This window comes from Macadamia integrifolia, chromosome 13, assembly GCF_013358625.1.
Source record: "Macadamia integrifolia cultivar HAES 741 chromosome 13, SCU_Mint_v3, whole genome shotgun sequence".
NCBI classification, from domain to species: domain Eukaryota; kingdom Viridiplantae; phylum Streptophyta; class Magnoliopsida; order Proteales; family Proteaceae; genus Macadamia; species Macadamia integrifolia.
The window spans coordinates 13,478,441-13,502,970 of NC_056569.1; the positions used below are offsets into that span (position 1 = coordinate 13,478,441).

General features: G+C 38.9%; 2 protein-coding genes across 2 annotated transcripts in view; one reads left to right on the forward strand and one right to left on the reverse strand.

The window, feature by feature from the left end:
* Positions 1-260: 260 nt before the first annotated feature.
* LOC122058857 lies at positions 261-10,520 on the reverse strand. Its single transcript, XM_042621556.1, has 5 exons — positions 9,691-10,520; positions 7,262-7,480; positions 4,125-4,220; positions 825-932; positions 261-711 (listed from the first exon to the last, which is right to left on the reverse strand). The coding sequence occupies exons 1-5, from the start codon at positions 10,267-10,269 to the stop codon at positions 496-498; spliced, it is 1,218 nt and encodes a 405-aa protein (XP_042477490.1). The 5' UTR covers positions 10,270-10,520; the 3' UTR covers positions 261-495.
* Positions 10,521-20,583: 10,063 nt separating this feature from the next.
* LOC122059031 (SCY1-like protein 2) overlaps positions 20,584-24,530 on the forward strand; it is a gene marked incomplete at its 5' end in the record, with an annotated part of 34,121 nt that continues 30,174 nt past the window's right edge. The window contains 2 exons of the mRNA XM_042621737.1: positions 20,584-20,784; positions 21,401-21,527. Of these exons, the coding sequence (XP_042477671.1) occupies positions 20,584-20,784; positions 21,401-21,527 (328 nt within the window). The remainder of the gene's footprint in view (positions 20,785-21,400; positions 21,528-24,530) is intronic.

Genomic DNA, 24,530 nt, shown 5'->3' on the forward strand with positions numbered 1-24,530 from the left:
CAAAGCATTCTGAACAGAAATTTATTTTAGCTTATCCTAAAGAAAAATACAAGTGACAAAAGTGCATTTCGTCCGCTCAAAGGCCAAGGAACAGGACAATTCTATGTGTTAGTGGAAAAATATGGCATACCCCCAACATTGGTTCACGGAGAGCATTGGAAGGATTTCGAAGATATCAAGCCAGAGGAAGACGGATTAGCTCTCACTAGGGACATCCAACACCTAATCCCCAGTACCTTGCTACCTAACTAAGCAGCATATAGGATGAACTCATTCAAATACCATTATCCCATTCATATCATACAACATGAAACTTTAAACCTTTGAATTCATTTATACAAAAATAAAGGATCTTTAAATCATTTTTCCCAATATACTTTTCAATTGTAGCTTTACAGATTACCCCAACAGAACCAAATAAACAAACAAAGCGGAGGAAAAGGAAAAAAGAAATGGTAATTGGAGTGAAACTTGAGACAATAGCAACTCACACATTCAGAAAAGCTTTTGATAGACAAGCTTTCCATTAACACATTTATTCTCATCTGACCTGCGAGCAACACGAGCAGCTGCACTACCCAAACTTGGTCTTTCGCAATACTCAGAACTCTTGGACAGTTTCCCCCCATGAGAAAGAGGAACTGAGTAGTTATCATTCCACACTTCTAACTGTTCCTCATTTGGAGAATCATAACCCATCATTTCAAGCTCCTAAAGAAAAAATTTCAGTTTCCTATTTAAAAGCATTGTAGAGGACAAAAAAATTTAACTGGATTAACAAAATTGAAGACCGATAGAAGCTTAGAAGTCCGCATACGATGTACCTTAGACTTTGTCATGGCATAATAATAAGGTGTCAAGCAAGGATTCAAGTCCTTGAGAAACATGTCATCCGGACTACCAGGAGTCACTGGATTCCCTGAACTGTATTCCTGAATAATTATAAAAAAGAAAATGATCTCATCACCTTGGATAATACATAAAGCAATCAGATCTATTATATAAAATTTCCATTTTTTTTTCCTGTATTTAAACTAGTCCTACACTACATTGCACCAAAGGGGGTATGTGTTACAAGAGGGAGGCAGCTTTTTTTTCTTTTGGCACGCGGGGGGTTGCGACCACCTTCAAGGGCACAAACCTTAATCACTCTTAGGAGATGGCAGAGGAACCCAATAATACCATAAAGATAAGAAGCGATCCTCCCTAATAATGCACTATACTCACAATTGGTGAACTTTCAGGATGTTGTACACCTACCATTTGAGTAATTCTAACAACCAGAAAGATTTGATCATTTTCAGATGATCGTATCTGCCAGATCCATGACATCCATTGGATGATTAGAACAGAAACTCCCATTTGTAAATCACATCAAATTTTTACCCAACTATGTACTCCTTAAGATAAGCATTTTGAAGTATCAAAGGAAAAAACCCCTTATTTGAGTTGTTGTCTTACTGACGTAGTATTGTATTTGAATAACTCAAAACAGTAACCAGAAATAGATAGGATCTAAATTCAGAGGGTAATTTCAGACGCAACAATGATAACTGGGGAAACAAAACAGCAACTAAATATGAACAGTATTAACTGGGAGATTAACAAACAGTAAACGATGTGGATAATATGGTAATATCCAGCCCCAAATTAGGGTTAAAAAATTAGGTCAAATAGGCCCAATCAATCTCTGAAAACAGAATTAAGACTCAATCACAAAACAGGAACAAAACAGTAGTAATCTGAGAACAGAAACAGTAGCTCGATTCAGGTTCTGAGAACAGAATCAGCAACTCTATGTTGTATTATGTGGTTCCTAGCAACCCATGTTGCACTTTGATCAGTGGTAGAAAATACGTATAATGTACGTTTATTAGTGGTTCACCACAACCTATGCTACACTTTTACCAGTAGGTTGCAGCAACCTATGTCGCACCTTTACCAGTGATTTGCAATGACCTATGCTGCACTTTAATCTGCCTTCTTTGTGAAGATTATTACTTGCTTCTCTCGAGAAGGGCTTATGACGTTGTTGTTGCTGCTACGGTATTTTAGCTTGTGGTTGATATTTAATACCACTCATTTTACTCGTTGCTTTATGGATTTATTCAACACGAAGATTTTTCTCCACTACTGTGCTGATGGTTTATGTGCTTATGATTGTATTGCGACCTACTGGCTTTTACATATGGTTATTTGTTCAAGTTGGGTTCTGCTAATTATATCTATCTTTGTTGTTCCAAATCGGAGACTAGGATATATATACACACCAGCTTGAGGAGTGTTAAATATTATACTGTGAGGGGGAATTCTTAGATGTACTGTGAGGAGTGTTTGATGTTGAGTAATTGTCATGTTTTTAGTTACTGAGCCAATCATTGTTAGTTATTTTAAGCATAGTTATCTAGGCAGCAAGGTGACCCAAGGCGGTGGAGGGGTGCCTAAGCGCTTAGGCAACAAGGTGCCAGCCTAGGCGACCAAGTCACCAAAGTGTTATTTTTTATTTTCCCTCTTTTCTAATATTATTTAGTATGCTATACATACCTTGTAAAAAAAAAACAACACACACACACACACAATATTAAGCCACATCAAGTCATCAAAAATCAATATTTAGAAAAATGTTCTTGTTCTCTAACAGGTTTGACTGATCAAATGATTTTATTTTTACATGAGACTTTTTGTATTAGATAGAACAAAATCAGCTTCCCAACAAGTCTAAGATTACTTAAATCTTAGTTGTAATAACAAAGTTATGTCCTTGTCAAACTTATTTTAAAGTGTGAATGTTGTTAAAACCGCCTGAATGAAAATAATTTTATAGACATTAAAACAAAAGATTATTTTACCAGATTTTCGGTTTTTAGCAATGTTTTATAATGATAAGATTTATGAAATTTTCAGAATTGAGAAAAACCCAGAATTTGAAAGTTGAAAATCACCCATACAACAAAAAATCCAATTTTTTGTTCTTGGACTAGGGGTTGGCATTTTATCCATTTGGAATTTGATTTTTCAACTATTTTTATTAGATTCAAATAAGGGGTATTTGCTTATTTATGAAAATATCTTAAGTAAAAACATTTACTTAAAATGATATTTGACATAAATAAGTGATGCGCTTTGCAGTAAGGCACTAGAACAATAAGGCGACAGTCACCCAGACCCCCCCAACTAGGCCACCTGGATGCCTAGTAGTCACCTAGGCGACGCCTTGACAACTATGATTTTAAGTTGTTTATGTCTTTATTTGGAGCTGCTCCTCATGTGATTGCTGTTGTGTTTTGGTTTTTGCAAAAACCCTATTTGCTTCCAACCCCATGACTTGGTTATTATAGGACTCTTTTAGAGTCGTTGGAGAGAGTGCAACGATTCTATTCCACAATCACAGAATCACCCCCTATTTTCTCTGCATCTTGCTATGGTCTCTTTAACCTGTTCTTTGGGGATAAAGATGAGGCAACATGGCCACATGACTAACAGATATCTATTTTGTTACATGTTTAATTTTAAAGTTCTAATAAATTATATATTAAATCTCTTGAGCCATTAATGCTCCTATACTTAATTTTTAATGTTTTCTTACTGTTTTCTAGCTTTTTATATTTCATGCATCATACAAGAGATGGTTTCCTATGGATTCTAGCTGTTGGGACCCAGATATTCCCTTCTAGATCAGAGGTGTCCATCTCTTCTATATGGTATCTGGGATTCTTCTCTCTCCTTTTTTTTTCTTTTTGGCGTGGGGTAAAACTGATTTTGAAAGTGCATGCTAATCAGACTATGTTTGGCTGTCAAATCCACGATGGTAATTTTTATAACCTTCTACACCAAGCAAGACAGACAAAGAGATAGGCATAATGGCGCATTTGACTTTTCACATGGGAAATAAATTTGACACAACTCAGCTTCTTTATCTGATAATTTCATAATTGCAGATCCAGTTAACTATTTTCATCCATTAGTCGAGAATCTTTTGGGTAACTAACAAGTTTAGTTTAGTTACTATGCAGCAGATCACTATTATTCTATGTCTTAAACAACCTGCTTTAGCAGTCATGTGCTTATAAGACAACATATATGTAGTGATAAAGGTTTTCCTACTTTAGTAATAGGACACTTACCAAAGAATTAGCAGCCTCTTGACCATATGCAGGTGTTTTTGGAGAGTTGCCATGGTGTTCAAAACATGCTTGAACTGCATATTTATCTGCTTTTACCTGTCCATGTGGCAGATATTAAATTTTCTAAACATTGAAAATTATTCACAATAGTAGCTTCAAAGAAAACGAAAAATGCACATGTAGGGTGATTGATTTAAACATCTAGAAATTCTAGAGTAGTTCAATCATCAAAAGGTTCAGGTAACTCTCAGTTAAGCCTGAAGATGACTACATTTGCATGAGGTTAAAACTTAACACATACAAATCCATGGAACCTAGTGATCTCTTCCACTTTCTTAGAGATTGGAACTGCAAAATCTATGAATGTCATTACACCTTGCATGAATTCTATGTATTTGAAGCCTAAGATCATACGTAATCAAGCGGATAAGCATTTCTCATACTTTGGCAGTGCAAATGAACTGTACATTTTATCACATGGCACATAATGCACTGCCCAAATCTAGCCATCTAAAACTGGCTATCCATTTATCCATGAAATAAAGAGAGAGATGCGTATTTGATGTCACACACCTTGCACCTCTGCACAAAACTCCCTCTAAAGCCCTCAAATTATTGTGTGTGGTGCATTTCCAGTAAAACTAAGTGTCTCATCTAATTGGTAGATCATCATTTGAATGGTTTAATATATCCAACCCACTCACATGGCATCTATCTTAGGCACTAGAAACCATATTATTGGTGGAAGTACTAAATCACTACCCCATCAAGTGAGATGTACCCGTCATGTTATGTGAGATGTATTGGATTATGAAGTTAGAAGCATTGAATGAGACCCCTACTTAAGTAGGGGCCATGTCATCTTAAGAGTTCTATAATTAAATAAATACTAAGTGACCAGATTGGTAACATATCTTTTTCTATACTAATCAATCATTTCTATCTCTTTTTTTCTTTTTTCTTTTTTCTTTTTTCTTTTTTTTAATCGTTGAGAGCTAATCAGGACACATAGTGTTCATTTCTTCTTCAATGACTTAACCAGGAATATTCAAGGAGAGATCCCGTGGTGTATGCTTTTTGCGGATGATATTGTTCTGGTGTAAAACAATGACAAAGATTAATGATAAGTTGGAACTATGGAGATCTACTTTGGAATTGAGAGGTCTTAAGATAAGTAGAACGAAGACGGAATATATGAGATGTAACTTTAGTCGATTGGGGAGTTATAGCGAGGGAGTGAAAATTGAGGGGAGAGAGATCCTGCAAAGCAACTGTTTCAGATATTTGGGCTCTACCTTAAATAAAGCAGGTGAGATTGATGATAATGTTTCCCACAGAATTAAAGTAGGATAGATGAAATGGAGAGGGGCGTCTGGAGTGTTATGTGATCAACGTATTCCTCTAAAGCTTAAGGGAAAGTTCTACAGGACAGTCATAAGACCCGCTATGATGTATGGTGCAAAATGCTAAGCAGTAAAGAAGCGTAACATAGATAAGCTAAGTGTGGCTAAGATGAGGATGTTGAGATGGATGTGTAGCAAGACCCTTAGAGATAAAGTAAGAAACGACAAGGTTAGAACCGATTTGGGAATTGCTCCAATTCAGGATAAGCTCAGAGAATATCGGTTACAATGATATGGGCATGTTCAGGAGAGGCCTTTGGATGCACCAGTACGAAAGAGTGACCAGATGCAGATGGATGGAGCGAAAAGGACTAGGGGCAGGCCAAAAATGACCATTGAGGAGTTAGTAAGAAGAGACATGCAAAAATTAAGTCTTCACCCAAGTATGGTATCTAACAGAGCTGCCTGGAGGGCTAAGATCCAGGTTGCCGATTGTTCATGAGTGGGATGTCCCAGACCCTTTTTTTTTCACACGGATCCATGTAGCCAACCCCATTTAGTTAGGATAAGACTGAGATGTTTTGTTATACTGTTCCTCTCTTCTTCAAATTCATCTGACTTGATTTCTAGTTTTCCTCTCTACTGAACCAGAAATTGATTTATCCCTTATGTTCCTTATTTTCTATGTGCTACAACCTAATGGTTGAAAGCTGTGTTTGTGGGGCGTATCCTTATGATGTGCACTGTAACCTTCCCTTCCAAGTCAAATCAGCAATAGGAAGGGAACGATGTGTTGTTCCCAAGTATGGTAGGATCTGTGATTGGAGATTCAACTGTTGATGATGATGCTGTAATAAACCTCTAAGAGTAATTCCTGCTGTAGCTGAGTGACAGTGAAGTTGAATATGACTGTTGTCTGCCGTATGAATTCGGGACCTAGATTGATATCTGTGGTATTTGCACTTACTTCATGTTGTTGTATTAGTAAGATAGCTAATAATAGTTAGGGGGGGAGGGGAACCGCCTAGTGATGTCAATACAGTCCAGGTTTCATCTGTTAAATAGAATGCATCAAACTTTTTACTATTGGAACAAGCTGTGAAGACTTATATTGGTTCAAGGGGGAACTTCATATTTTGGTTGATCCACCTCCTAGGAAATTTATCTGGACTGGATGAAGGATGACTATTTGCTTAATTGTTGGCTATGGAATAGTATGGAACAATCTATTAGTGCCAACGAGGTTTGGGATGCTGTCCATGAGAGTTTTAGACAAGACCAAAATATTTCTCATGTGTACCAGATTAATGAAGACCATTTTTAAATTGGAACAAGGTGATAAATCTTCTTAGTTAATATCATAGTGCTTTGAAAGGCAGATGGGAAGAACCAAATCAGTATCAGCCTCTTACTGCAGTTATCAATCTTCTCAAAAAGCAAAGGGCAGATTTTCAATTAGCTAAATTTCTCTCCCTCGACTGAATTCTGAGTTAAAAGAGTAATAAATCAGATGTTAGCAAGTGACAACTTGCCAGTGCTGAATCACACACGCTTTTGATTTAACTCCTAAAAACTCTTACTCCATACAGATAACCTCAATTCCAAATGATTATAAATTCTTACAAATTGTATGGCGTGAGAATAATAACTAACCAACACGCTAAACCATGAATATGTAGGTAAGTTTCATAATATTTACTGATGTAGGAGCATCAACTGGCAGTGCAGCATTCATGGAGAATTTTAAGTAAATATGTTAACTCGTGAAGAAAATACAAAGAAGTTAGATGATACCTCGGCAAGATCCTCAGCAAGGGACTGGAGCTGGCCTGTAAGAGAAGTCACCTGTCTTTGGAGAGTTGGAATGACCTGCTTTGCCTGTTTAAATTCTGATCCCTGCTTCTCTAAAAGCTCATGAAGTTGACAGTTCATAACTTCTGGGAATAGAATGGCACTTTTCAATGATTTTATTTCCTCCCTTTGTTTCAAACACAAATCTTTCAACTTCTCAACCTGAAAAAGTATAAAAATTAAAATAAAACACAAATACTTCAACTCTTACAAATAACACAAAAATACTCAAGGTAATAGAAAATATTGAACAAATTCCAAAAGACAATAATCACAATACAAAATGGCATTATGTGTACTACTTAAACAGCAAATAGAAGCAGGTCATCAATGCCTTTTTCACTACTATCAGCCCTTGACTTTTTCCAAGAGACATTTATATCCAGGAAAAGTGACTCACAGTCTATGATGGCAGTAGGAATACGGAACACAAAATGAGAAAGAAGAGTGAAGGAGAAGTAAAGGAGACAGAGACCTCGAATTGTGGCAGCATGGTAAAACAAGTCTGTATGGCAGTTCATTCACAATGAGAGAGAGAGAGAGAGAGAGAGAGAGAGAAAATTATGGCAACAAGCAATATATCAGAAAACGGTGGAGGAGAGGCGGCCGAAGCAAAAGAGAGAGGGATCGGGCAGAGGTGGGGAATTGGGTGTTTGTACATTGATGATTTCATGAACAAAGATGGTGGATGAGAAGAAGTGGAAGAGAGAGGACTCAGGATTCAGATGGGTTGTTAGGATTGGGTTATATGTGTCTAGAAATAGTGCTATAGTTTCAGAAAATGGACACTTTAAGGTTAATTTCAATTTAATTAACTATTTATAGAGTAGTAGTGTAGTTTTAGCTGATGAATGGTTTGAGTTCCCAATGCACAAGATAGACAAAGGAAGAATAAGGGTAAGCTGTGGGCTGTTTCTAGAAGCCATTCTCTGATTCCAACAGCCAGATACAGCAGCCAAGAGTCTTTCTTTCTATTTTTTTTCCTTAATTTCTATATTTTGTCTCTAGCCTAGTTTCTATTTGAGTCTCTAGCATAGTTTCTATTTTATAACTAGAAGTTTTCAATTTTCTATTTTTCTAAGCTTGCTAGTAATTTCTGTTTCTAAATTGATTGGCTGTAACCCAAGAAATGGGTCAAAACCCCACTCGATAAATAGGGGTGATTGAAGCTTTAAGGTCAATCTTTTTGCATGGATCCTAGCGCTCGTCCTTGCTTGGATCTCCATGTAGCTGACCCTATTAAGTTGAGATAAAGTTTTGGATGTTGTTGTTGTTGTTGTATTGAAGCAGTTGAGGAACAAGATATCCTGATGAATAAGAGCTGTTGTTCTGCTTCTTCTAGCTTTTGCGGTGAATCTCTCAAAGTAATTGGGTGGATTCCTACATGTTTCTTCTTCTGTTTCTTCTAACTTTCTGTTCTTAATGATCCATATCAATGAGCTACAAGCCTACAACACAGGTGGGAATTTGCAGTCCTAAGCTCCATATCCAATGCTTTCCTTGTTTTGAAAATCTGCTGTCTCTGTTAGAATCAACTTATCCTGTGTTTTGTTTCTCACCTCATTCTGTCATTAAGTCTAATCTGATCTGTTCCAATATACCTGAGCGTCTACTACCAGTTTGAAGGCTCCTCAAGTATATCACTGTTATTCACATGCTGCTGTCTTCTGAAATCAGAGAAGGCCAGCAATCACACTCCTTATTCCAACTGAGAAATCAGTATTTGCTGGTTTGATAGTACTAAACACTTGGAGGTCTGGAACTGAATTTCAGGTTTTATTACCCCAGGGTTTCCAAGGTGCAAATCAGTTAGTTCTAGTTTTCCTTTTCTGACCTGTTCTGCATCGGTTATTGTATGTCAGATCCTCAGGAATGGATGTCTATGCGTGTATCTTGACCTTCAGTTTTTGTAGTTTCTTGGTTTCATCTTATTCTAAAAATAAAGATTGGAATTTCAAAAGACTAGACTTATAGTACTTTACATTCATGTGTAGTTGGCTTTGCGTTTGATAGAGATGGTAATCAAGAATTGTTTCTAGGCTAGACTTACAACAACTCTGTTATAAGCATCATTTCCTTTAGCACAATCAAATTAGATGAAGTTCAAGAGAAGAATACTTTGCCATTCAAAGAATAAAATGCATAGAAGATTGATTACTTTTTTCTAAGGAAACCGGTATGTAAAAATGCAGTGAGCACAAATCAACTGTCAAAAGTGGCAGTGGATGCTCTTGCGATGATATCTCTGTTTGCATGTAATAAACAAGAAATAGCTCATGAGAAAAATCAGAAAAATCGAATCACTGAAAATGATATTTCAATAATAACAATGAACAACGAGAATAGACGAATGTATGGACAAAGAGTATTACTTCTCTATTTTTCTCCTCAAGCATCATCTTGAGCTCCACGATTTCTATTTCGTACTCTTTATTCTGGTTCAAGAGCTCTCTTTCACTCCTAAGCACCATTGCTAACGTCCTTGTATTCGCCTTCACCTCCGTCAATGCCTTAGTCTCCGCTCGGTTCGTTGCGGGAGAACCCTTTTGAAACAATTTCTTCGGGAAAGCTGAAAACTTTGAACCTTTGGCGCCCGTTTTCTTCAGATCCTCGGCTATAAAATCAGCAGGAATAACCAGCGTTTTATGGTCCGCTCCTGCCTTCATCTTTGATCTCTTATCCATGAATTTCTTCACCATAGAACTCAAATTCTGCTCGTTCTTGATCTTAATAGGAGCTACATCAGAAGATTTAGTTTTGGCAAGCGCACGAGACGAATTTTCTGCAGTCGATATAGTATCAGGCGACCTTCCGGTCTGGCGCTTGAGAGAAGAGTGATTCTTTCCAGGGTTTTTGAAGTCGGAAGATGAGGATGGGTCTGAGATTTGAGAAGAAGCTGAAGATCGAGAATCCAACGAGGAATACCTAGATGAAGGCTTGAGAGAGGCCATGGTCAAGGTTGAAAAGCTAAAACAGAAAGGAAAAAAAGGGAAAAATCTAGATCTGAATCTTCAAGGAGACTTGCAGATAATCGAATGGGGGACTTTACGATCTGAAGAGAAGGCAAATATAGGTATAGGTTTCTGGAGAAGAGAGGCACAAATGTAGATGACACTCAGCTGTGGAGGTGATGAACTGTGATGCCCTCGCAGGCGCGGCTCTATAGCATTTTGGCGGTGTCTGAATTCAAAATTTTCGCGTCTGGCACGGTTTTCATCTGGGCGCAAATCTACGGTCCAAGTCCAAAACTTTCCAGTTAGTTCGAATTCCGAACTGGGTTGCACAGGCAACACCCATTCGAAAGCATCCTCCATCCGCGAGCGTGGCCTGAAACAGCGTTCACAAATCAAGGCAAAATAGTCTTTTCACATGGAAGGAGAGAGGGAGACAGATAAAGGCACATGCGATCAGATCCTCTCCAATGCCCCAACATGCCCAACGTGCATCCTAAGGCTGGACGGACCAGGCATGCCGCTCAGCCATCTAGAGGATCTGGACTCAAACACATGGGATCGTGACATAAGTTCTTTTTTCAAATTCATATCCTATCCAATTGCACTAGGCCTCCAATGTGCATTTGACACTCTAAAATGATCCAGGTATGCACCCCAACATAAACTCAAATCCTCCTCGGTCCCAATCCCTCTAGCTCACATCTTATAGTTAGGAGTAGGGATGTAAGTTTGGCCCTTGGCCGATCGAAATCCGCCATGGCCTGCCTTGAGCCCGAACAGGGGTTGGGTTAAGGTTTATGACCCTGAGGGTAGGTTAGGGTTAAAAAACACTAACCCTGGGTTAGGGTTGGGTCGGGCTTGGGTTGAGGCCTAGGCCTAGTCTAGCCCGACCCAATATGGCCCTGATTTTAACCATGATTTTTGTAAAATAATTTAGGCCCATCACCATATCTTTTTACTGAATAATGAAATTTTGGTCAATGATTCTTATGGTTAAGTGTCTTGAACATCTATTATTATGTCACACTACATAATTTTAATTGCGTATTGACGTATTGATCATTTGATATTGATGAGGCAAAATAAGTCACTTTCCTCAGCACGGCTAAAGCATGTACCTACCTCGGCATCCATCAGGCCGTGCTCCACCTCGGCCTCAATCATGTCGTGCTCCACTTAGGCACCAATCAGGCCGTGCTCCACCTCGGCCTTGATCATGCCGTGCTATTGCCTCAGCATTCAGCAGGCCGTGCTCCACCTCGGCCTCCAACCAGGCCATGCTGAACCTCGGCCTCATCTGGTCGAGCTGCCACCTCGGCCCGACGTCAACAACAAGGATTCCAGAAACGTGTTTCCGTCCACCCCTACATTCAAGGAACGTAGTCTATTCCGGAGGTCAGGAATCTATCCACTACACGTCAGCATGACGTCACACGGTTGATCTCTCCTAGTTAAGAGGGGAATGTTCCAGGAATATTCTCGGAATCACAGAGCCACTCTCCTTGAGGACTCCACGCCTAAGCAGGACTCTTCACAATCGTCTCCCACTTGCCCTCCATGAGCAGCCTATAAATACCAAGGTAAGCCTCCATCACAAGGGATCGATTACTCACTTCTCATACCGTAAAGCTCTCTTGAGCATCTGTTGTGGAAAGGTCTAACTTAGGCATCGAAGAGTCCCCCGTCGGGTCAGCCCGACTCTCCTTGTCATCACTTCTGTGTAGGTCGGCCAAAGCACCAGGAACTGCAGGAGAGATAGTCCGGTCAAATTTTTCCGCATCAAATATATTGTTTCTTCTTCTTTTTTTGATTTGTTTATGCATATGGCACGTGGTAAAAACTTCATCAATTAATGTTTTAGCAAGAATCAGGGATAATTAGGGTCCAATCTTGCCCAATTGTGGTTAATTAGGACTGTATTGAGCTGGCATGAACCTGATAAGATTGGACTAGGGTTTTAAAAAACCCGGCCTATTCCACCCCTAGCTTGGAGAGCTTTAATGTGTATGACAATTGGATGCGCACTAAATGGGCTAGAGGGTTATAGAGTCTGAATCCCCTCAAGACACGGCGCTGTCCCCAAGTCTTCCTAATCGTGGGATGCTCGTTGCCCAATAGCTGGAGATGGTTTGGATATTGGAAAAGAACTTACGCTAGGCTCTTTTTTCGGAGATCTAGATCGTCTACAGTGCTTTCTTGGTCTAGTGAGATGCAGTGCACCTCATATAGGGGTGTCAATTCGTGGCCCGACCCGACTAAACCGACCAGGACCGACCGTTTATAGACCGGCCCGGCCCAGACCGTTTATTAAACGTGTCAGGCTTGAGCCCGGCCCGTTTATAAATGGTTGGTCTCGGTTTTGCTACTTGGACCGTCGGGCGCCCGACCGAGACCGACCGAATAACGCCCGACCGAGACTGGCCTATTGTGCACCGACTTGGCCCGACCCTTTAATGATTGTAGAATACCTATTTTACCCTCCAAATTAAATAATAAAAAGTAAAAAGTAAATACATGTTCACATTTTAAATAATGGTTATATTTGGTATCATTTCTTGATTTATTTTCATTTTTTTTGGCTTGCATTAGTGGGCCGGAATATAAGAACACATTTTAAAGAGGGCCCGTTTAAAAACCGGTTAAAGCCTGTTTAACATTAAACATGTCCGTGGCCCGGTTAAGGCCCGACTAAAGCCCGATTAAGGTAACCCGATTATAGCCCGAGACCGACCGACCGAATATAAAGTGTACCATGCCCTCAATAACTAAACCCGATTAGTTAAATGGGCGGACACGATGTAGCCTTTGAAAGTTTTCAAACCCGATTAAGCCCGACCGAAACCGGACCGGCCCGACTGGTTGACACCCCTAACCTCATATGTGGGACACCTGTCCCAGCGACGGTCACGATGAAAAGAGAAGAATGGAGCTTCCCATTGATTCCTGGATCGGTTTTTGACCCAGATCCGATTAGATGAATCACCTACCCCACTCTGACCACCTTTCCATTTGAAATCGAAGGGGGATAACTTTGGTTAGAACGACAATACTCAGCACGGGTTCTCTCTCCACAGATCTCATCGTGAGTCGTGACCGAGGAAAGCCGGCGTTGGAGCTTCTTCTCCGTTGGAACCTGCTCCTAGAGATTGAAGTCGTGAAGCTTCAGGTTAACACTAGTCCAACTACACTTCGCCCTCTCTTTCTCACACACAGTAGCTTCAGGTTACACTCAATCTCACATGTTATCTGATCTGTGAAGAAAAAGAAAGAAGAAGAAGACAAAGGAGGAGTTAAATTCAGAAGAAAGCAAGGATATGTAAGTTCTTCTTCTTCTTCTTCTTTTTTTTCTTTTTGACAGAACTTTCTACTCCTCACTGTAATAAGGTTTTCATCAAACAATCGCTGACTGGAATTGTGTCGATCCAACCATCCCAATTTGCAAATTTTAGATTCAATTGTTTAAGTTTAGGGTTTACTGTTTCAAATTCCAAGATAGTTTCAAAATTTATAGTTTCCGATTTTAAGGTTTCATGTCAATTTTCGGCAAGTTTGTCATTTGAGAAGACGATGTGGTTTTCAAACCTGAAAAATAAACGGTTCAGTTGGGTCTATGCAGACCGCATACATGGCTAGATCCGTTTGTAAAGAACAAGGACTCTGTAGAACAAGTTCGCTTGCAAGAAACTAGAACTTCTCACAACAAATAAATCAATTTAAGAAAAAAGATAAATTCAATACGAGAACCACAATATTTGATACACTGAAGAGGAAATCAAGCCCCAGTAAGAAATTGATATTAATCTTGATCTTAATTTCTCCACATGAAGAGGCAAAGCCTCCAGGAAGAAGATTACTATGAGCAGTAGAAGAAAGAAACTATGCGCAGACTTGATTCTTGAGATTTGAGGCTTAAGAGAGGGCTTTATTAGTCCGGAGTCCTCTTTCCGTCATCACTAATCGGATCTGGATCAAAAACTGATCCCAGAAGCAATGGGAAGCTCCATTCTTCTCTCCTTATCCTCACCGACCACATTGCTTGGGACTGGTGTCCAGTCCTGGAGGTAGCTCTGCACCTCACTGGACAATGAAGGCACTGTGAAGGATCTGGATCCCTTTTTTCCATTTGTAAAACAAAAGATTAGGTGGTTAGTTTTGTAAAATGAAACCCAACTGAAGGTAATCTTGTAATTTTCCCAATTGAAATGCAGAGCTTCAGAACTTGACAATGGCAACGAATGCCTTATTCTTTCTGACCGGTCCAGATTGAATGTGATAAATATCGACAGCCACTAGCCTGCCTATGAAGGGATACCTTTCTATACGGCCCACTGTAGAGAACAGTGAGAAAGTAGAAATTCTAGTGGAATTCGAGAAATGTGACCTTTGACAGACAATTTGTCTTCGTCAATTCCTCTTAGTTGGTGTGGAATATCTCGATGCCAATTTATCACTAGATGGTCTCCCCAATCAATCTCACAGAGCCCTTGAACTAACTTCCTTACGTTTTATCTTCCTGTATGATTTGTCAAGCTCAAGGAGTAAACGAATGCAGTGAAGAAGAAGAAGAAGAAGAATAAGAGGGACATTCTGAAAAGTAAATTTACTTTTAAAAACAATTAATGTAGACTAGGATAGGGGTCTAACCAAGTCTCAGCTTCAAGATCTTTTAATCTAAGAACAACCATAACCAACCCAACAATATAACAGAAAATCAAAATAATATAAGATAGTCTAGCAGGCTATCGACTTCAATATGACAGTACTAATGAGGTCAAACCAGCAGTAACCTTTTATAACTAAACCAGGGAATGAAAGTAGTTCAATTGGATTCACAAACAACTGTAATCCATGAACCAAAGTCTAACACAACAGCAAGAGTCAAACCAGTCCAATCGATCTCAGTTTCAGAAATTCTGTAACTGAATAAACAGCAGGGAATGTAGGACTGAAATCATCAACTAATGAAGTCAAATCAGTGAGGAATAGTATCAGCAACCAATTAGCAACACCCAACAGAAATCGATTCGCAAATCTGGGCAGAAATTAGGATCGGCCAGAATAGGGAGAAATCCCATAACTGCAGATTTCTTGGTCTGATGAGCCTCAAATTAAGGTCGAGTTCCCCTCTATATGATCTTAACACTCGATCAAAAACAGAGAGCCATCGGATGGCTGGATCTTCAGAACAGTACAGGGGCAGCAGGAGAGAAACTTGAGATTTCCAGAACCAAAAATCAAAAGTAGTTCAGATCCCTTACCTGGTTTGAAGAACCTTGCAATTAACTTTGAAAAGAAAGAAATAATAGTTGAAGAGACCTCTTGGACTTCACGCAGCAAAGAGTCAATTGGATCAAACACCAATTCCTTCAGCCTTGATCCAACACAAGACAACTCTTCATGAAGAAGACAATAGCAACAGCCATTATTTTTTATCAAAATCATTCTAGGCCTTTAGGAGCCTCCTCTTCTTCATTTATAATGTTAATGAGGGAGGGAATTACAAAATAGAAGGTTCCTCAAAAAAGAAACCAAATATTCTCTTAATACAATAGTTACTAAAAACTGAAATTAGAAACTAGTTGAAAAAGGAAACTAACTACTAATGACTTGACTCAATTAATAACTTGACTCCTAAAGAAACAAATATAACTCAAATCAAGCCCAACTAAAAAGGAAACTAATGAAAATGGAAACTAACTAGTAATCCCGTACTCAATCTTAGAGCCCCCCTTTTAGACTCATAAAAGTGGTCTATTACACTCAAAACACATGGGATCAAAGGCCCAACATGTATGGAACCCAACCCTAGGCTTATTCCTACTAAAACAAGCATATTTTGGTAATTAGTCTGCGTCAAAAAATCTAATGCAAACATACCTGAAGTTGAAACAGAGGAGGGAACGATGGATTTCAGCCAAGTCCAACTTCAATCTCAATCGGTCGGTTGAATCAATGGATCCAGCGCATGTTCTCTAGGTTTAGAGGCGTAGAGCATAGTTGCCAAGGCGTCGCCTAGGCGTCCAGGCGGTTTGCCTGGGGCCTAGGCAACAGCCGCCTTGTTGCACTGCATGTCGCCTTGTGTTTCGGCACTTATTTATGCCAAATATCATTCAAGTAAATGTTTTTAATATTTGTTATTTCATTTACTTAAGATATTATTCATAAATAAGCAAATACCCCCTATTTGAATCCAATAAAAATGGTTTAAAAATCAAATTCCAAAAGGAAAAAAAGTCAACCCCCCAGTCCAAGAACAAAAACTGGATTTTGGTTATAGGGACGATTTTCAACTTTTAAATGCTAGGGTTTTTCTCAATTATGAAAATTTTATAAATTCTATCATGTTAAAACATTGCTAAAAACCAAAAGTCCAGTAAAAAAATATTTTGTTTTGATATTCATAAAATTATTTTCATTCAGGCGATTTTAACAGTATTCGCGCACTTAAAAATAAGTTTGACTGAAGCATAACTTTGTCATTGCAACTCAGATTTAAGTAATCTTAGACTTGTTAGAAAGCTGGTTTTATATTATAACTAATACAAAAAGTCTCATGTAAAAATAAAATCATTTGACCAGTCAAACTTATTATAAAATAAGAGCATTTCTCTAAATATTGATTTTTTATAACTTAATATGACTTAATGTTAATTTTTTATGATTTGATGTGGCTAAATGTTGATTTTTGATGACTTGATGTGGCTTAATCTTGATTTTTTATGATACAATGTATATATAACTTACTAAATAATGTTAGAAAATAGGAAAAATAAAAAATAACACTTGTTCGCCTAGTTCGCCTTAAGGCGGGCGCCTTCTCGCCTAAGCGCTTAGACAACCCTCCACCGCCTTGGTTCGCCTTGGCGCCGTGACAACTATGGCGTAGAGAACTTAATCGCAGAGAGATACTTCATCGGGAGAGAGAAACAGTGGAGGGTTTTAAATTCTAACCCTTTCACGTTATATTTCCCCCCACCACCAAACCTTTTTTTTTGTTCACTTAAGGGGGTAAAATGACTCCATGCATCTCACACCATTTAAAAACTTGTACTTCATCAAATGAAAAGTTTACAATTATAATATAAAAAACAAATACTTAAGTGAAAGGAAAAAAAAAAAAAAAAAAGCGCTCACCTTTCCTACCAAGTTGTGCACGGTGCCAAAGGTGACGCCTTTTGGACGCATTAACACCAAAGGCGACCGCCTTTCCTACGTACACAATGGCGTCCCTTGCCCTGCCCCTAAAAAAAAGCCTGGACGCCAAGGCGTCGCCTAGGAAACGCCTTGACAACTATGGTTTAAAGGCAACAACCCCTGCCACAGCTTCACTGTTTGTCATGCCATTTCAAAATCAAACTACCTTCCCACCCAGTCTTTCCTCATCTATCGGCACATTCAAGTTTCCCCCTCTTGTTGCTTGTGTTGGAATGGGAGTGAAGATGCTGTTCATCTTTTTTTCTCTTGCCCCTTCTCTTCTTTTGTCTAGAAGAAGGTTCTCAACTCCATCTGGCCTTCTTGGCATAACCATTCTCCCCTTGTCTAGAGAATGGAATTGGATTGACATGACCTTTTGGTGGGCCTTCTATTTGTAATAAGGTCAGGTTGCTTGCCTTTGGGGCCACCGTCAACCACATTTGGATGGAGCAAAATCTCCGTAAATGGACTTCCAATCCCTGTTCTTTTGAAAAGATTTGGAATGCCATCTTCTTTGAGGTTACCTCCAAGCTTGGTTGTCTTCAACATCGGAAAGCTCGCAACACCCCAAGGAACATGCTTATTGCTGTTGACTGAGGTCTTCCTCCATCCACAACCCCCCCCCCCCCCCCCCCCCAATGTTCATCCTTCTTTAGTTTAGCTCAGCCCTCTGTTGGCCTTTGTTGCTCCTCTTGGGCTTTTCTTTGCTTCCTCCCCTCTCCCCTTTATATTCTTTCCTCCTCATTCATCCAAAAAAAAAAAAAAAAAAAAGAATAGAAAGTTTAGGGGTTGGTTAGTCTACAAATTAGTGCTCTGATGTACTGTGTAATCATTCTGACCCTCCCTAGACCCAGTAGCGGCAGAAGCCTCATGCACTAGGTATGCCCTTTTATATGCTATGTAATGCAATGAGTTGATTAGTGAAAATTTTTGCTTCAGCCTTTGGTTTTGTAGGGATTTAGAATGCTCCCTGCAGTGCTGATTCAGTCGGTTCTTGATGGAGGTCTCAAGAAACCCTTGGTGGTGATTCCAAGGTTGGGGGTACCAGTGGTGATTCCAGTCCCTGCAAATTAGATGCTGATTCCTGATCATATCCTCTTTTTCTATTGTTCTTTTATTTCTTGCTCTGCCACAGTTGTATATCAGTTTCAGTTCATCGGGTTATCGATTTTTGTTTCAATCTGGTTCTATCCCTATACCTGCGATCCTGTCGCAAATTGATCTTCCACTTACAAGCTCATACGTTCTTATTATTGCATGTGGTCTCCATGTTGTTAGGAGTTTTAATTCATATCCGTAAATCTGTAAAGCACATCATAACATTAGCTCTTGAGCTTTTCCCTTGCTTTTACATTTTACTCAAATTTAACATTTTCTAGCTGCATTTGTCTGCATCCTGAACCTAATCACATTTTCCTTGTCGTTTCTTCACCTTTCACCATATCAAGTTTGCCTGCTTTTTCAGCCGATTAGCCAGTTTCAACAAAGACAGAACCTAAGTGGCCTCGAGTCTATGAATGCAAAACTTTTAGGCTTTAACTTCAGCAAAACTCATACACATTACTATCAAACCCCCCCACACCCCCCCAAAACAACCCAACCCAAAATAAAAAAAGGAGTGAAAAAAAGCAGGAGAAAAGCAAATCATTTGGCACTGGTGTATGTTTGAAAAAAAAAAAAAAAATACTGGGAGGAGGAGGTGGTTTAGAGAGAGAATTTTTTTTCTTCCTGAAATTGATAAATTGGAGTGTGCTTCCATGAGATGATCTTTCAAGGCTATGGGATGGAGGTAAAAATTGCAATGATTATCTTTGCTTTGAAGTATACCTTCTTTGAGTATATTTTATGGGTCATACTATTAAGGGTGTGACTTTTGAACTGAAACTGAACCGAACTGTTTAAACTGCAACTGAGAAACTGAATAATAATTGGTTTGGTTTCAGTTTTAATTTTGTAAAAGAATAATAATTTGTTTGGTTTGGTTTTGAACCGATAAAAACTGGTCAACATTAGGGTCATTTTCTTGAAGTTTCTAGGTAGAGAGATTGAGAGAGACAATCAGAGCCCTAACCCTTCTCCTTCCTCCTTTGACTTTCCCCCTTGTTTGCCACCTACTATAGTGCGTGAATCATGCCACATGGCGATCTCTATGGCGACTGACCAGGTGACGGTGTGATGCTGCAAATGTCATAGCTGGTGTTTGGAGATCATCTACAATCCTGCTATGGTAATTTATCTTCCCAATGGTACCACAGCTGCATAGTAGTGACCCTTCTCTCTGACAGTCTTTCTCATTCTTTATTTTCACCAATCTCCCCTTTTTCTATAGCTCTCCTTCAGTCGTCAGTCTCCAGCGAGCTCTGGAATTCTGGTGATGTAAGATTTTCATTGTTATGTTTCACTGATTACTTCCAACCTCTCTTAGGTATTCACTCATTCGGCCTTCGTTCGCGGGATCTGATTTTCTGAGTTCTTGCCTGATATTCAGTTCTTGTGGCAGATCCAGTTATCTTACTTTGTTCTAGGTTTTAGATCCGGCTCCCTACTTTCGCATTTAAATTTTCAAATTCTGATGAATTTTCTTCTTTCCGTTCTATATCTGTTTGCTCAGTGGTTTTGTTTTCAAATTTGACATAATTAGGGTCAAGCAATGCACATTATGGATTCGTGTAAAGGTGCCAGAACTGGTTTCTCTGTCTACACTGTCCTCTCCCTCCTCCTCATTTCCATTGTTCTGCTACCATTCCACCCGTCCTTACTCTTCCTCTTCTTGATCTCCAGCAAAGCAACATTTCTGCTGAAATTTCCTGCAGAAGTGGCTGTTGCTCTTCTTCTACTACTCTCTCTCTCTCTCTCTCTCTCCCCCCTCTTCCAAAATTGATATAAACCAAACCGCAACTGTTAATAAATTGATTAACCATAACTGATAACAAAACAATTAACCGGAACCAATTAGTAATTGGTTTCGGTTTGACCACTTGGAACCGTTTACTAATTGGTTTGATTTCAGTTTGAAGTCCGTTACATCTCGAACCGAACTGATTAACACCCTTATTACCTGTTTAAATCTTAATGATCTGCCATTAATTGATAATTTTTTAGCTATTGATTCCATGACTGGATTTGAAATTGCAGGAGTATGATATTGAGGATTCGGTACTGCCTCTTCAACCATCTCTAAATTACACTGCTCCTGAATTGGTTCGGAGTAAACAATCAACAGTTGGATGTTCTTCTGACCTGTTCAGTTTTGGATGCCTTGTGTACCACTTGGTTGCTCGCAAGCCTCTTTTGGACTGCAACAACAATGTCAAAATGGTAATACTCTTTATAAATCTGTGCTTATTTCCCAGACATGATCTTCATACAAGTTAGTTTGCTTCATTTCTATAATTCTATCTCATGGAGAATTTCTAGCCTTTTATTTTTAATCAAGTAGTTTCTTTCTGAGTTAAAGCTTGAGCTTGTTTGTGAGAAATTTCAGCTTCCTTCCAGATTTTTTTCTCCAATGTTTTTCCATTTATTTATTTCTAGAACTGGAATCAGATTACATGAACTCTTTCATGTTTTCGTGTGTCCGTTATATTTTCTTTATCTCTCTGCGTATAGTAACAAGTTTAGTCAAATCCGATATCATTTGCTTCACCTAAATTCCTTGGGTTTATCACCTTGTCTTTATTTCTTGAAACTGGTCTCTTCTTGCGGTGTTATTTCTGCTTTTTTTTTTCCTTCTTGTTTTGTTTTTTAAACTCATTATTGTCATTAAACTAAAAGTAACGACAACAACAATAGCCCTAGGAAGGAAACAGTTTGACTGGGTTTTCAAGGATTTCCCCATTAACTGTGCATGCATATTTCTAAATATGGTCTATATTTCTCTTTGTTGTTGCAAATTTTCTTTGTTTAACTGCTAATTTCTTGTGTGTTGTTACAGTACATGAATAATTTGAATTATTTGTCAAATGAGGTTTTCTCAAGCATCCCACAAGAGTTAGTTACTGACTTGCGAAAGATGCTCTCTGTAAATGAGGCTTCAAGACCAACTGCCTTGGATTTTACTGGTAAGATATTGAGCTTGTGACCTTTGCTTGTTTCAGTTTGTTCTTGTGTGTTTGTGATATTACTGAATCTTTCTTCTAGTTATGGATGCTTAGACTGTTCTAATATAATGTGGAGAAAGGAATTATTGTCAAGGTAGATGTGGAGAAATGTTTTGGGATTTTTAAGAATATGCTATGCACGTGAAGGGTTTTAGGGGTAGGTGAACAAGATGGAGGCTGGATGCAATGCAAATTTTTTGTTGGTTTGAAATAAATGGGTCTCCCAAGGATGCTTCCCATATCATGAAACAATTTATCTGGGTGACCCGTTATCTCCTTCTTATTTACGGTTATAGCTGATGTGTTAAGTTTGATTGGTTTGCTAAAGCTTCCTTTTTAGGCTTGTTAAAGGATTTTAGAACTGGAAGAGAGGAGATTGCGGTTATTCACGTATAGTTTGTGAATAATATCATTTTTTTGAGCCAAACATATTAATTTGTTCTCAGCGAATTATGGGCCTTCAAGTGAATTTGGAGAAATCAGTAGTGGATGGAATGGATTTTCCAGGCCAAGAAGAGTTGGCTCCTTTGGTTGCATTCTAGGGTTTCCAATCACTTCTCTCCCATTGAAATACTTGGGTCTTCCTTTGGAAAATCCCATGGAGAAGCCTTCTAGAGCCAATTCATGGAGAATTTTTTGAAAAGATCAGGTTGTGTGTGGTGTTCTCTCATAGCGAAGGAAAGAAAAAGAAAAGAAAAAGAAAAAGGAAATGAATAGGTTTCCTCCACTACCTGTTTGGTTGACTCAGGAAAAATGATAAAAATCACTGAGGGAATATATCTTCATTGTTTGGACTCTGCTTGTACTAGGAAATTGTGTGAGAAATAAAAAATATTCTTTTATGTATTGCACATGTACCGAGGCATTTAGCGTACAGTTCTATAATCGAATCTATTTGATAAACTCTTCAAGAATTGATTTAATTAATTATGAAATAATGTGGTCTTTGAACATTGTGCTGTAGTATAATTAGAACATTGGAAAGTCCATTTGACATGTGAGATTTCTTTGGATGAGAATTCCACATGCCTATGTGGTAAGTATGGACCATCAAAAGAATCAAATCAAGATTGTTGATTTCTTTCTCTCCCCCCCTCTCTCTTTCTTTTCCATTTACTCAAGAAGTGTTGATTTTCCTTTACTATAAGGTAGTTTCTTTGCTACAAGACATGAGGGGAAGGACAGGAAGCTGACTGTGCTGTGAGTGATATCTGCGCTTCCCTCTGGCTTCAGGACTTCTATGAGTGTTGGTGGGAACACGAACCTGCATATTTTGAACCCCTAAAACAATCTCTTCAACTATGGAAACTTGCAACCTGAACTTTTGTCCGCAAGCTTGTTGAGCCCCTTATCCGATCTATCTGCAGCCCCCACCTTTTTCATGATGGAGCATTCCGGCTACAGCTGATGTACCCAAATATTGTATATTTCCATGTCCATCTTCTGTACCGCAATCAGAGCGAAGGTAGGAAGAATCCGGTGAGCCATACATGGAATCAAGGAGAGGTACATTAATAGTTTGATATAGTTGGGGCTGCTCCAAGTGGAGAACCTGCACAGCCGATTGCGAAAGGAGGTGTTGGTTGGGGAAGCAGCCTCATCTTTTTCTTTTCTCCATGTTTTCCCACAGAATTGGTTCAACATTATTGTTGGATACGGTTCCCCAAATTTTCCAATTTTTTCTCCCTAATTTCCTTTTGGAAAACAAGGAAATGACCTTAAGTGTTTTTTTTTTTTTTTTTTTTTTTTTTTTTTTAACTTCTTAGCCTTAGCCTCCTGAAAAAAAATAATTTTCAGTTTTGGGGCGAATAACTTTGTATAAGTCCACATTGCAAAATCTTCCAGTTCTTTATCTTTATTTAGAATGAAAGTTGGTACAGATTGGAAAAATTATTTGGGATTTTCTTGGTGAATCAGGGGAGAGGAGGAAATATCACTTGATAAATTGGAAAACAGTTTACTAGTCGGGGATGCCTCTGTTGGCTAGCTGGTGGGAGCCTTCTTTTTAACTTTTTGTAATCGAATCAGAATAGTTATCAGGATTTGGGAAATCACTTCCTATTTGCAGAATGCTTTAGGATGATTGAAAGTGTCTTATTCTGGGATGACAAAACTAAAATCCAGATGTTGGGATTCTAAGAGGAATTATCACTCCCCTCCCCTGAACTTTGGGGAAATATCAAGTTCCCCCATGACTTTTTAATTAATTCACTCCCCTCCCCCGAAATCAATAGATTCTACCACTCGTTAGTACTTGTTAGATTTTGCTGTTAAGTGACTAGTAAATACCCAAACTGCCCTCTAATAAGAAAAGAAAACCATTTCAAGCTCTCATCTTCAACGAAGACTTCTTTAACGAGTCTTGTTCGCCATCGCTGCTTCCTTCACTGTTGCTGCTCACAGTCGCTGCTCACCATCGTCGCTCACCGAGAAGATGCTCACCATCGCTGCTCATCGAGAAGGCAAAGGCGACTCTCCTATTTTACTGGCGATGCTCATCGAGAAGCCGGCAACCGAAGTCCTACTCCTTCAATTGAAGCCCTAATTGGGCCTCTAAAACCTTTTAAAAACTTCAAATCCTCCTGGTAAAACAGTCTGGGAGTTCCTCTGGATCTATTACCATTACTATGCCTTGGGAACAGTTCGACTAGCTGGGCACTCAGACCTCAGCCATAAACCATTGCTGGCAAGCATTGGGTACACATTATGTGACAAAACCGTTCAAATGGTGCGCAACTAAGCAATTGAAATGCCTGTGGAGTAGGGCAAAGAGTTGGGCACCAGAGATCTCCGGCCGTTTGATTAAATTATATTTCTGGCTTTTTTTTTTTTTTTTTTTTCGAATAGTTCTTTTAATGGGAAGAATGAAATAGCTCAACAAGCCACCATATACTTCAATTGCTGATGTCTATTGCCAAATTTTACATAAATCATATTCCACATAATCAAGGGGGGGGGGGGGGG

What these genes read in the sequence shown, in the direction of transcription:
- LOC122058857 (XM_042621556.1), bottom strand. Translation starts at nt 10,269, where the DNA reads ATGGCCTCTCTCAAGCCTTCATCTAGGTATTCCTCGTTGGATTCTCGA. An exon ending in TTGAGGAGAAAAATAGAGAA is followed by an intron (nt 7,481 to 9,690) that starts GTAATACTCTTT and finishes ATACTTTTTCAG; the next exon opens with GTTGAGAAGTTGAAAGATTT. An exon ending in TTGCTGAGGATCTTGCCGAG is followed by an intron (nt 4,221 to 7,261) that starts GTATCATCTAAC and finishes CCACATGGACAG; the next exon opens with GTAAAAGCAGATAAATATGC.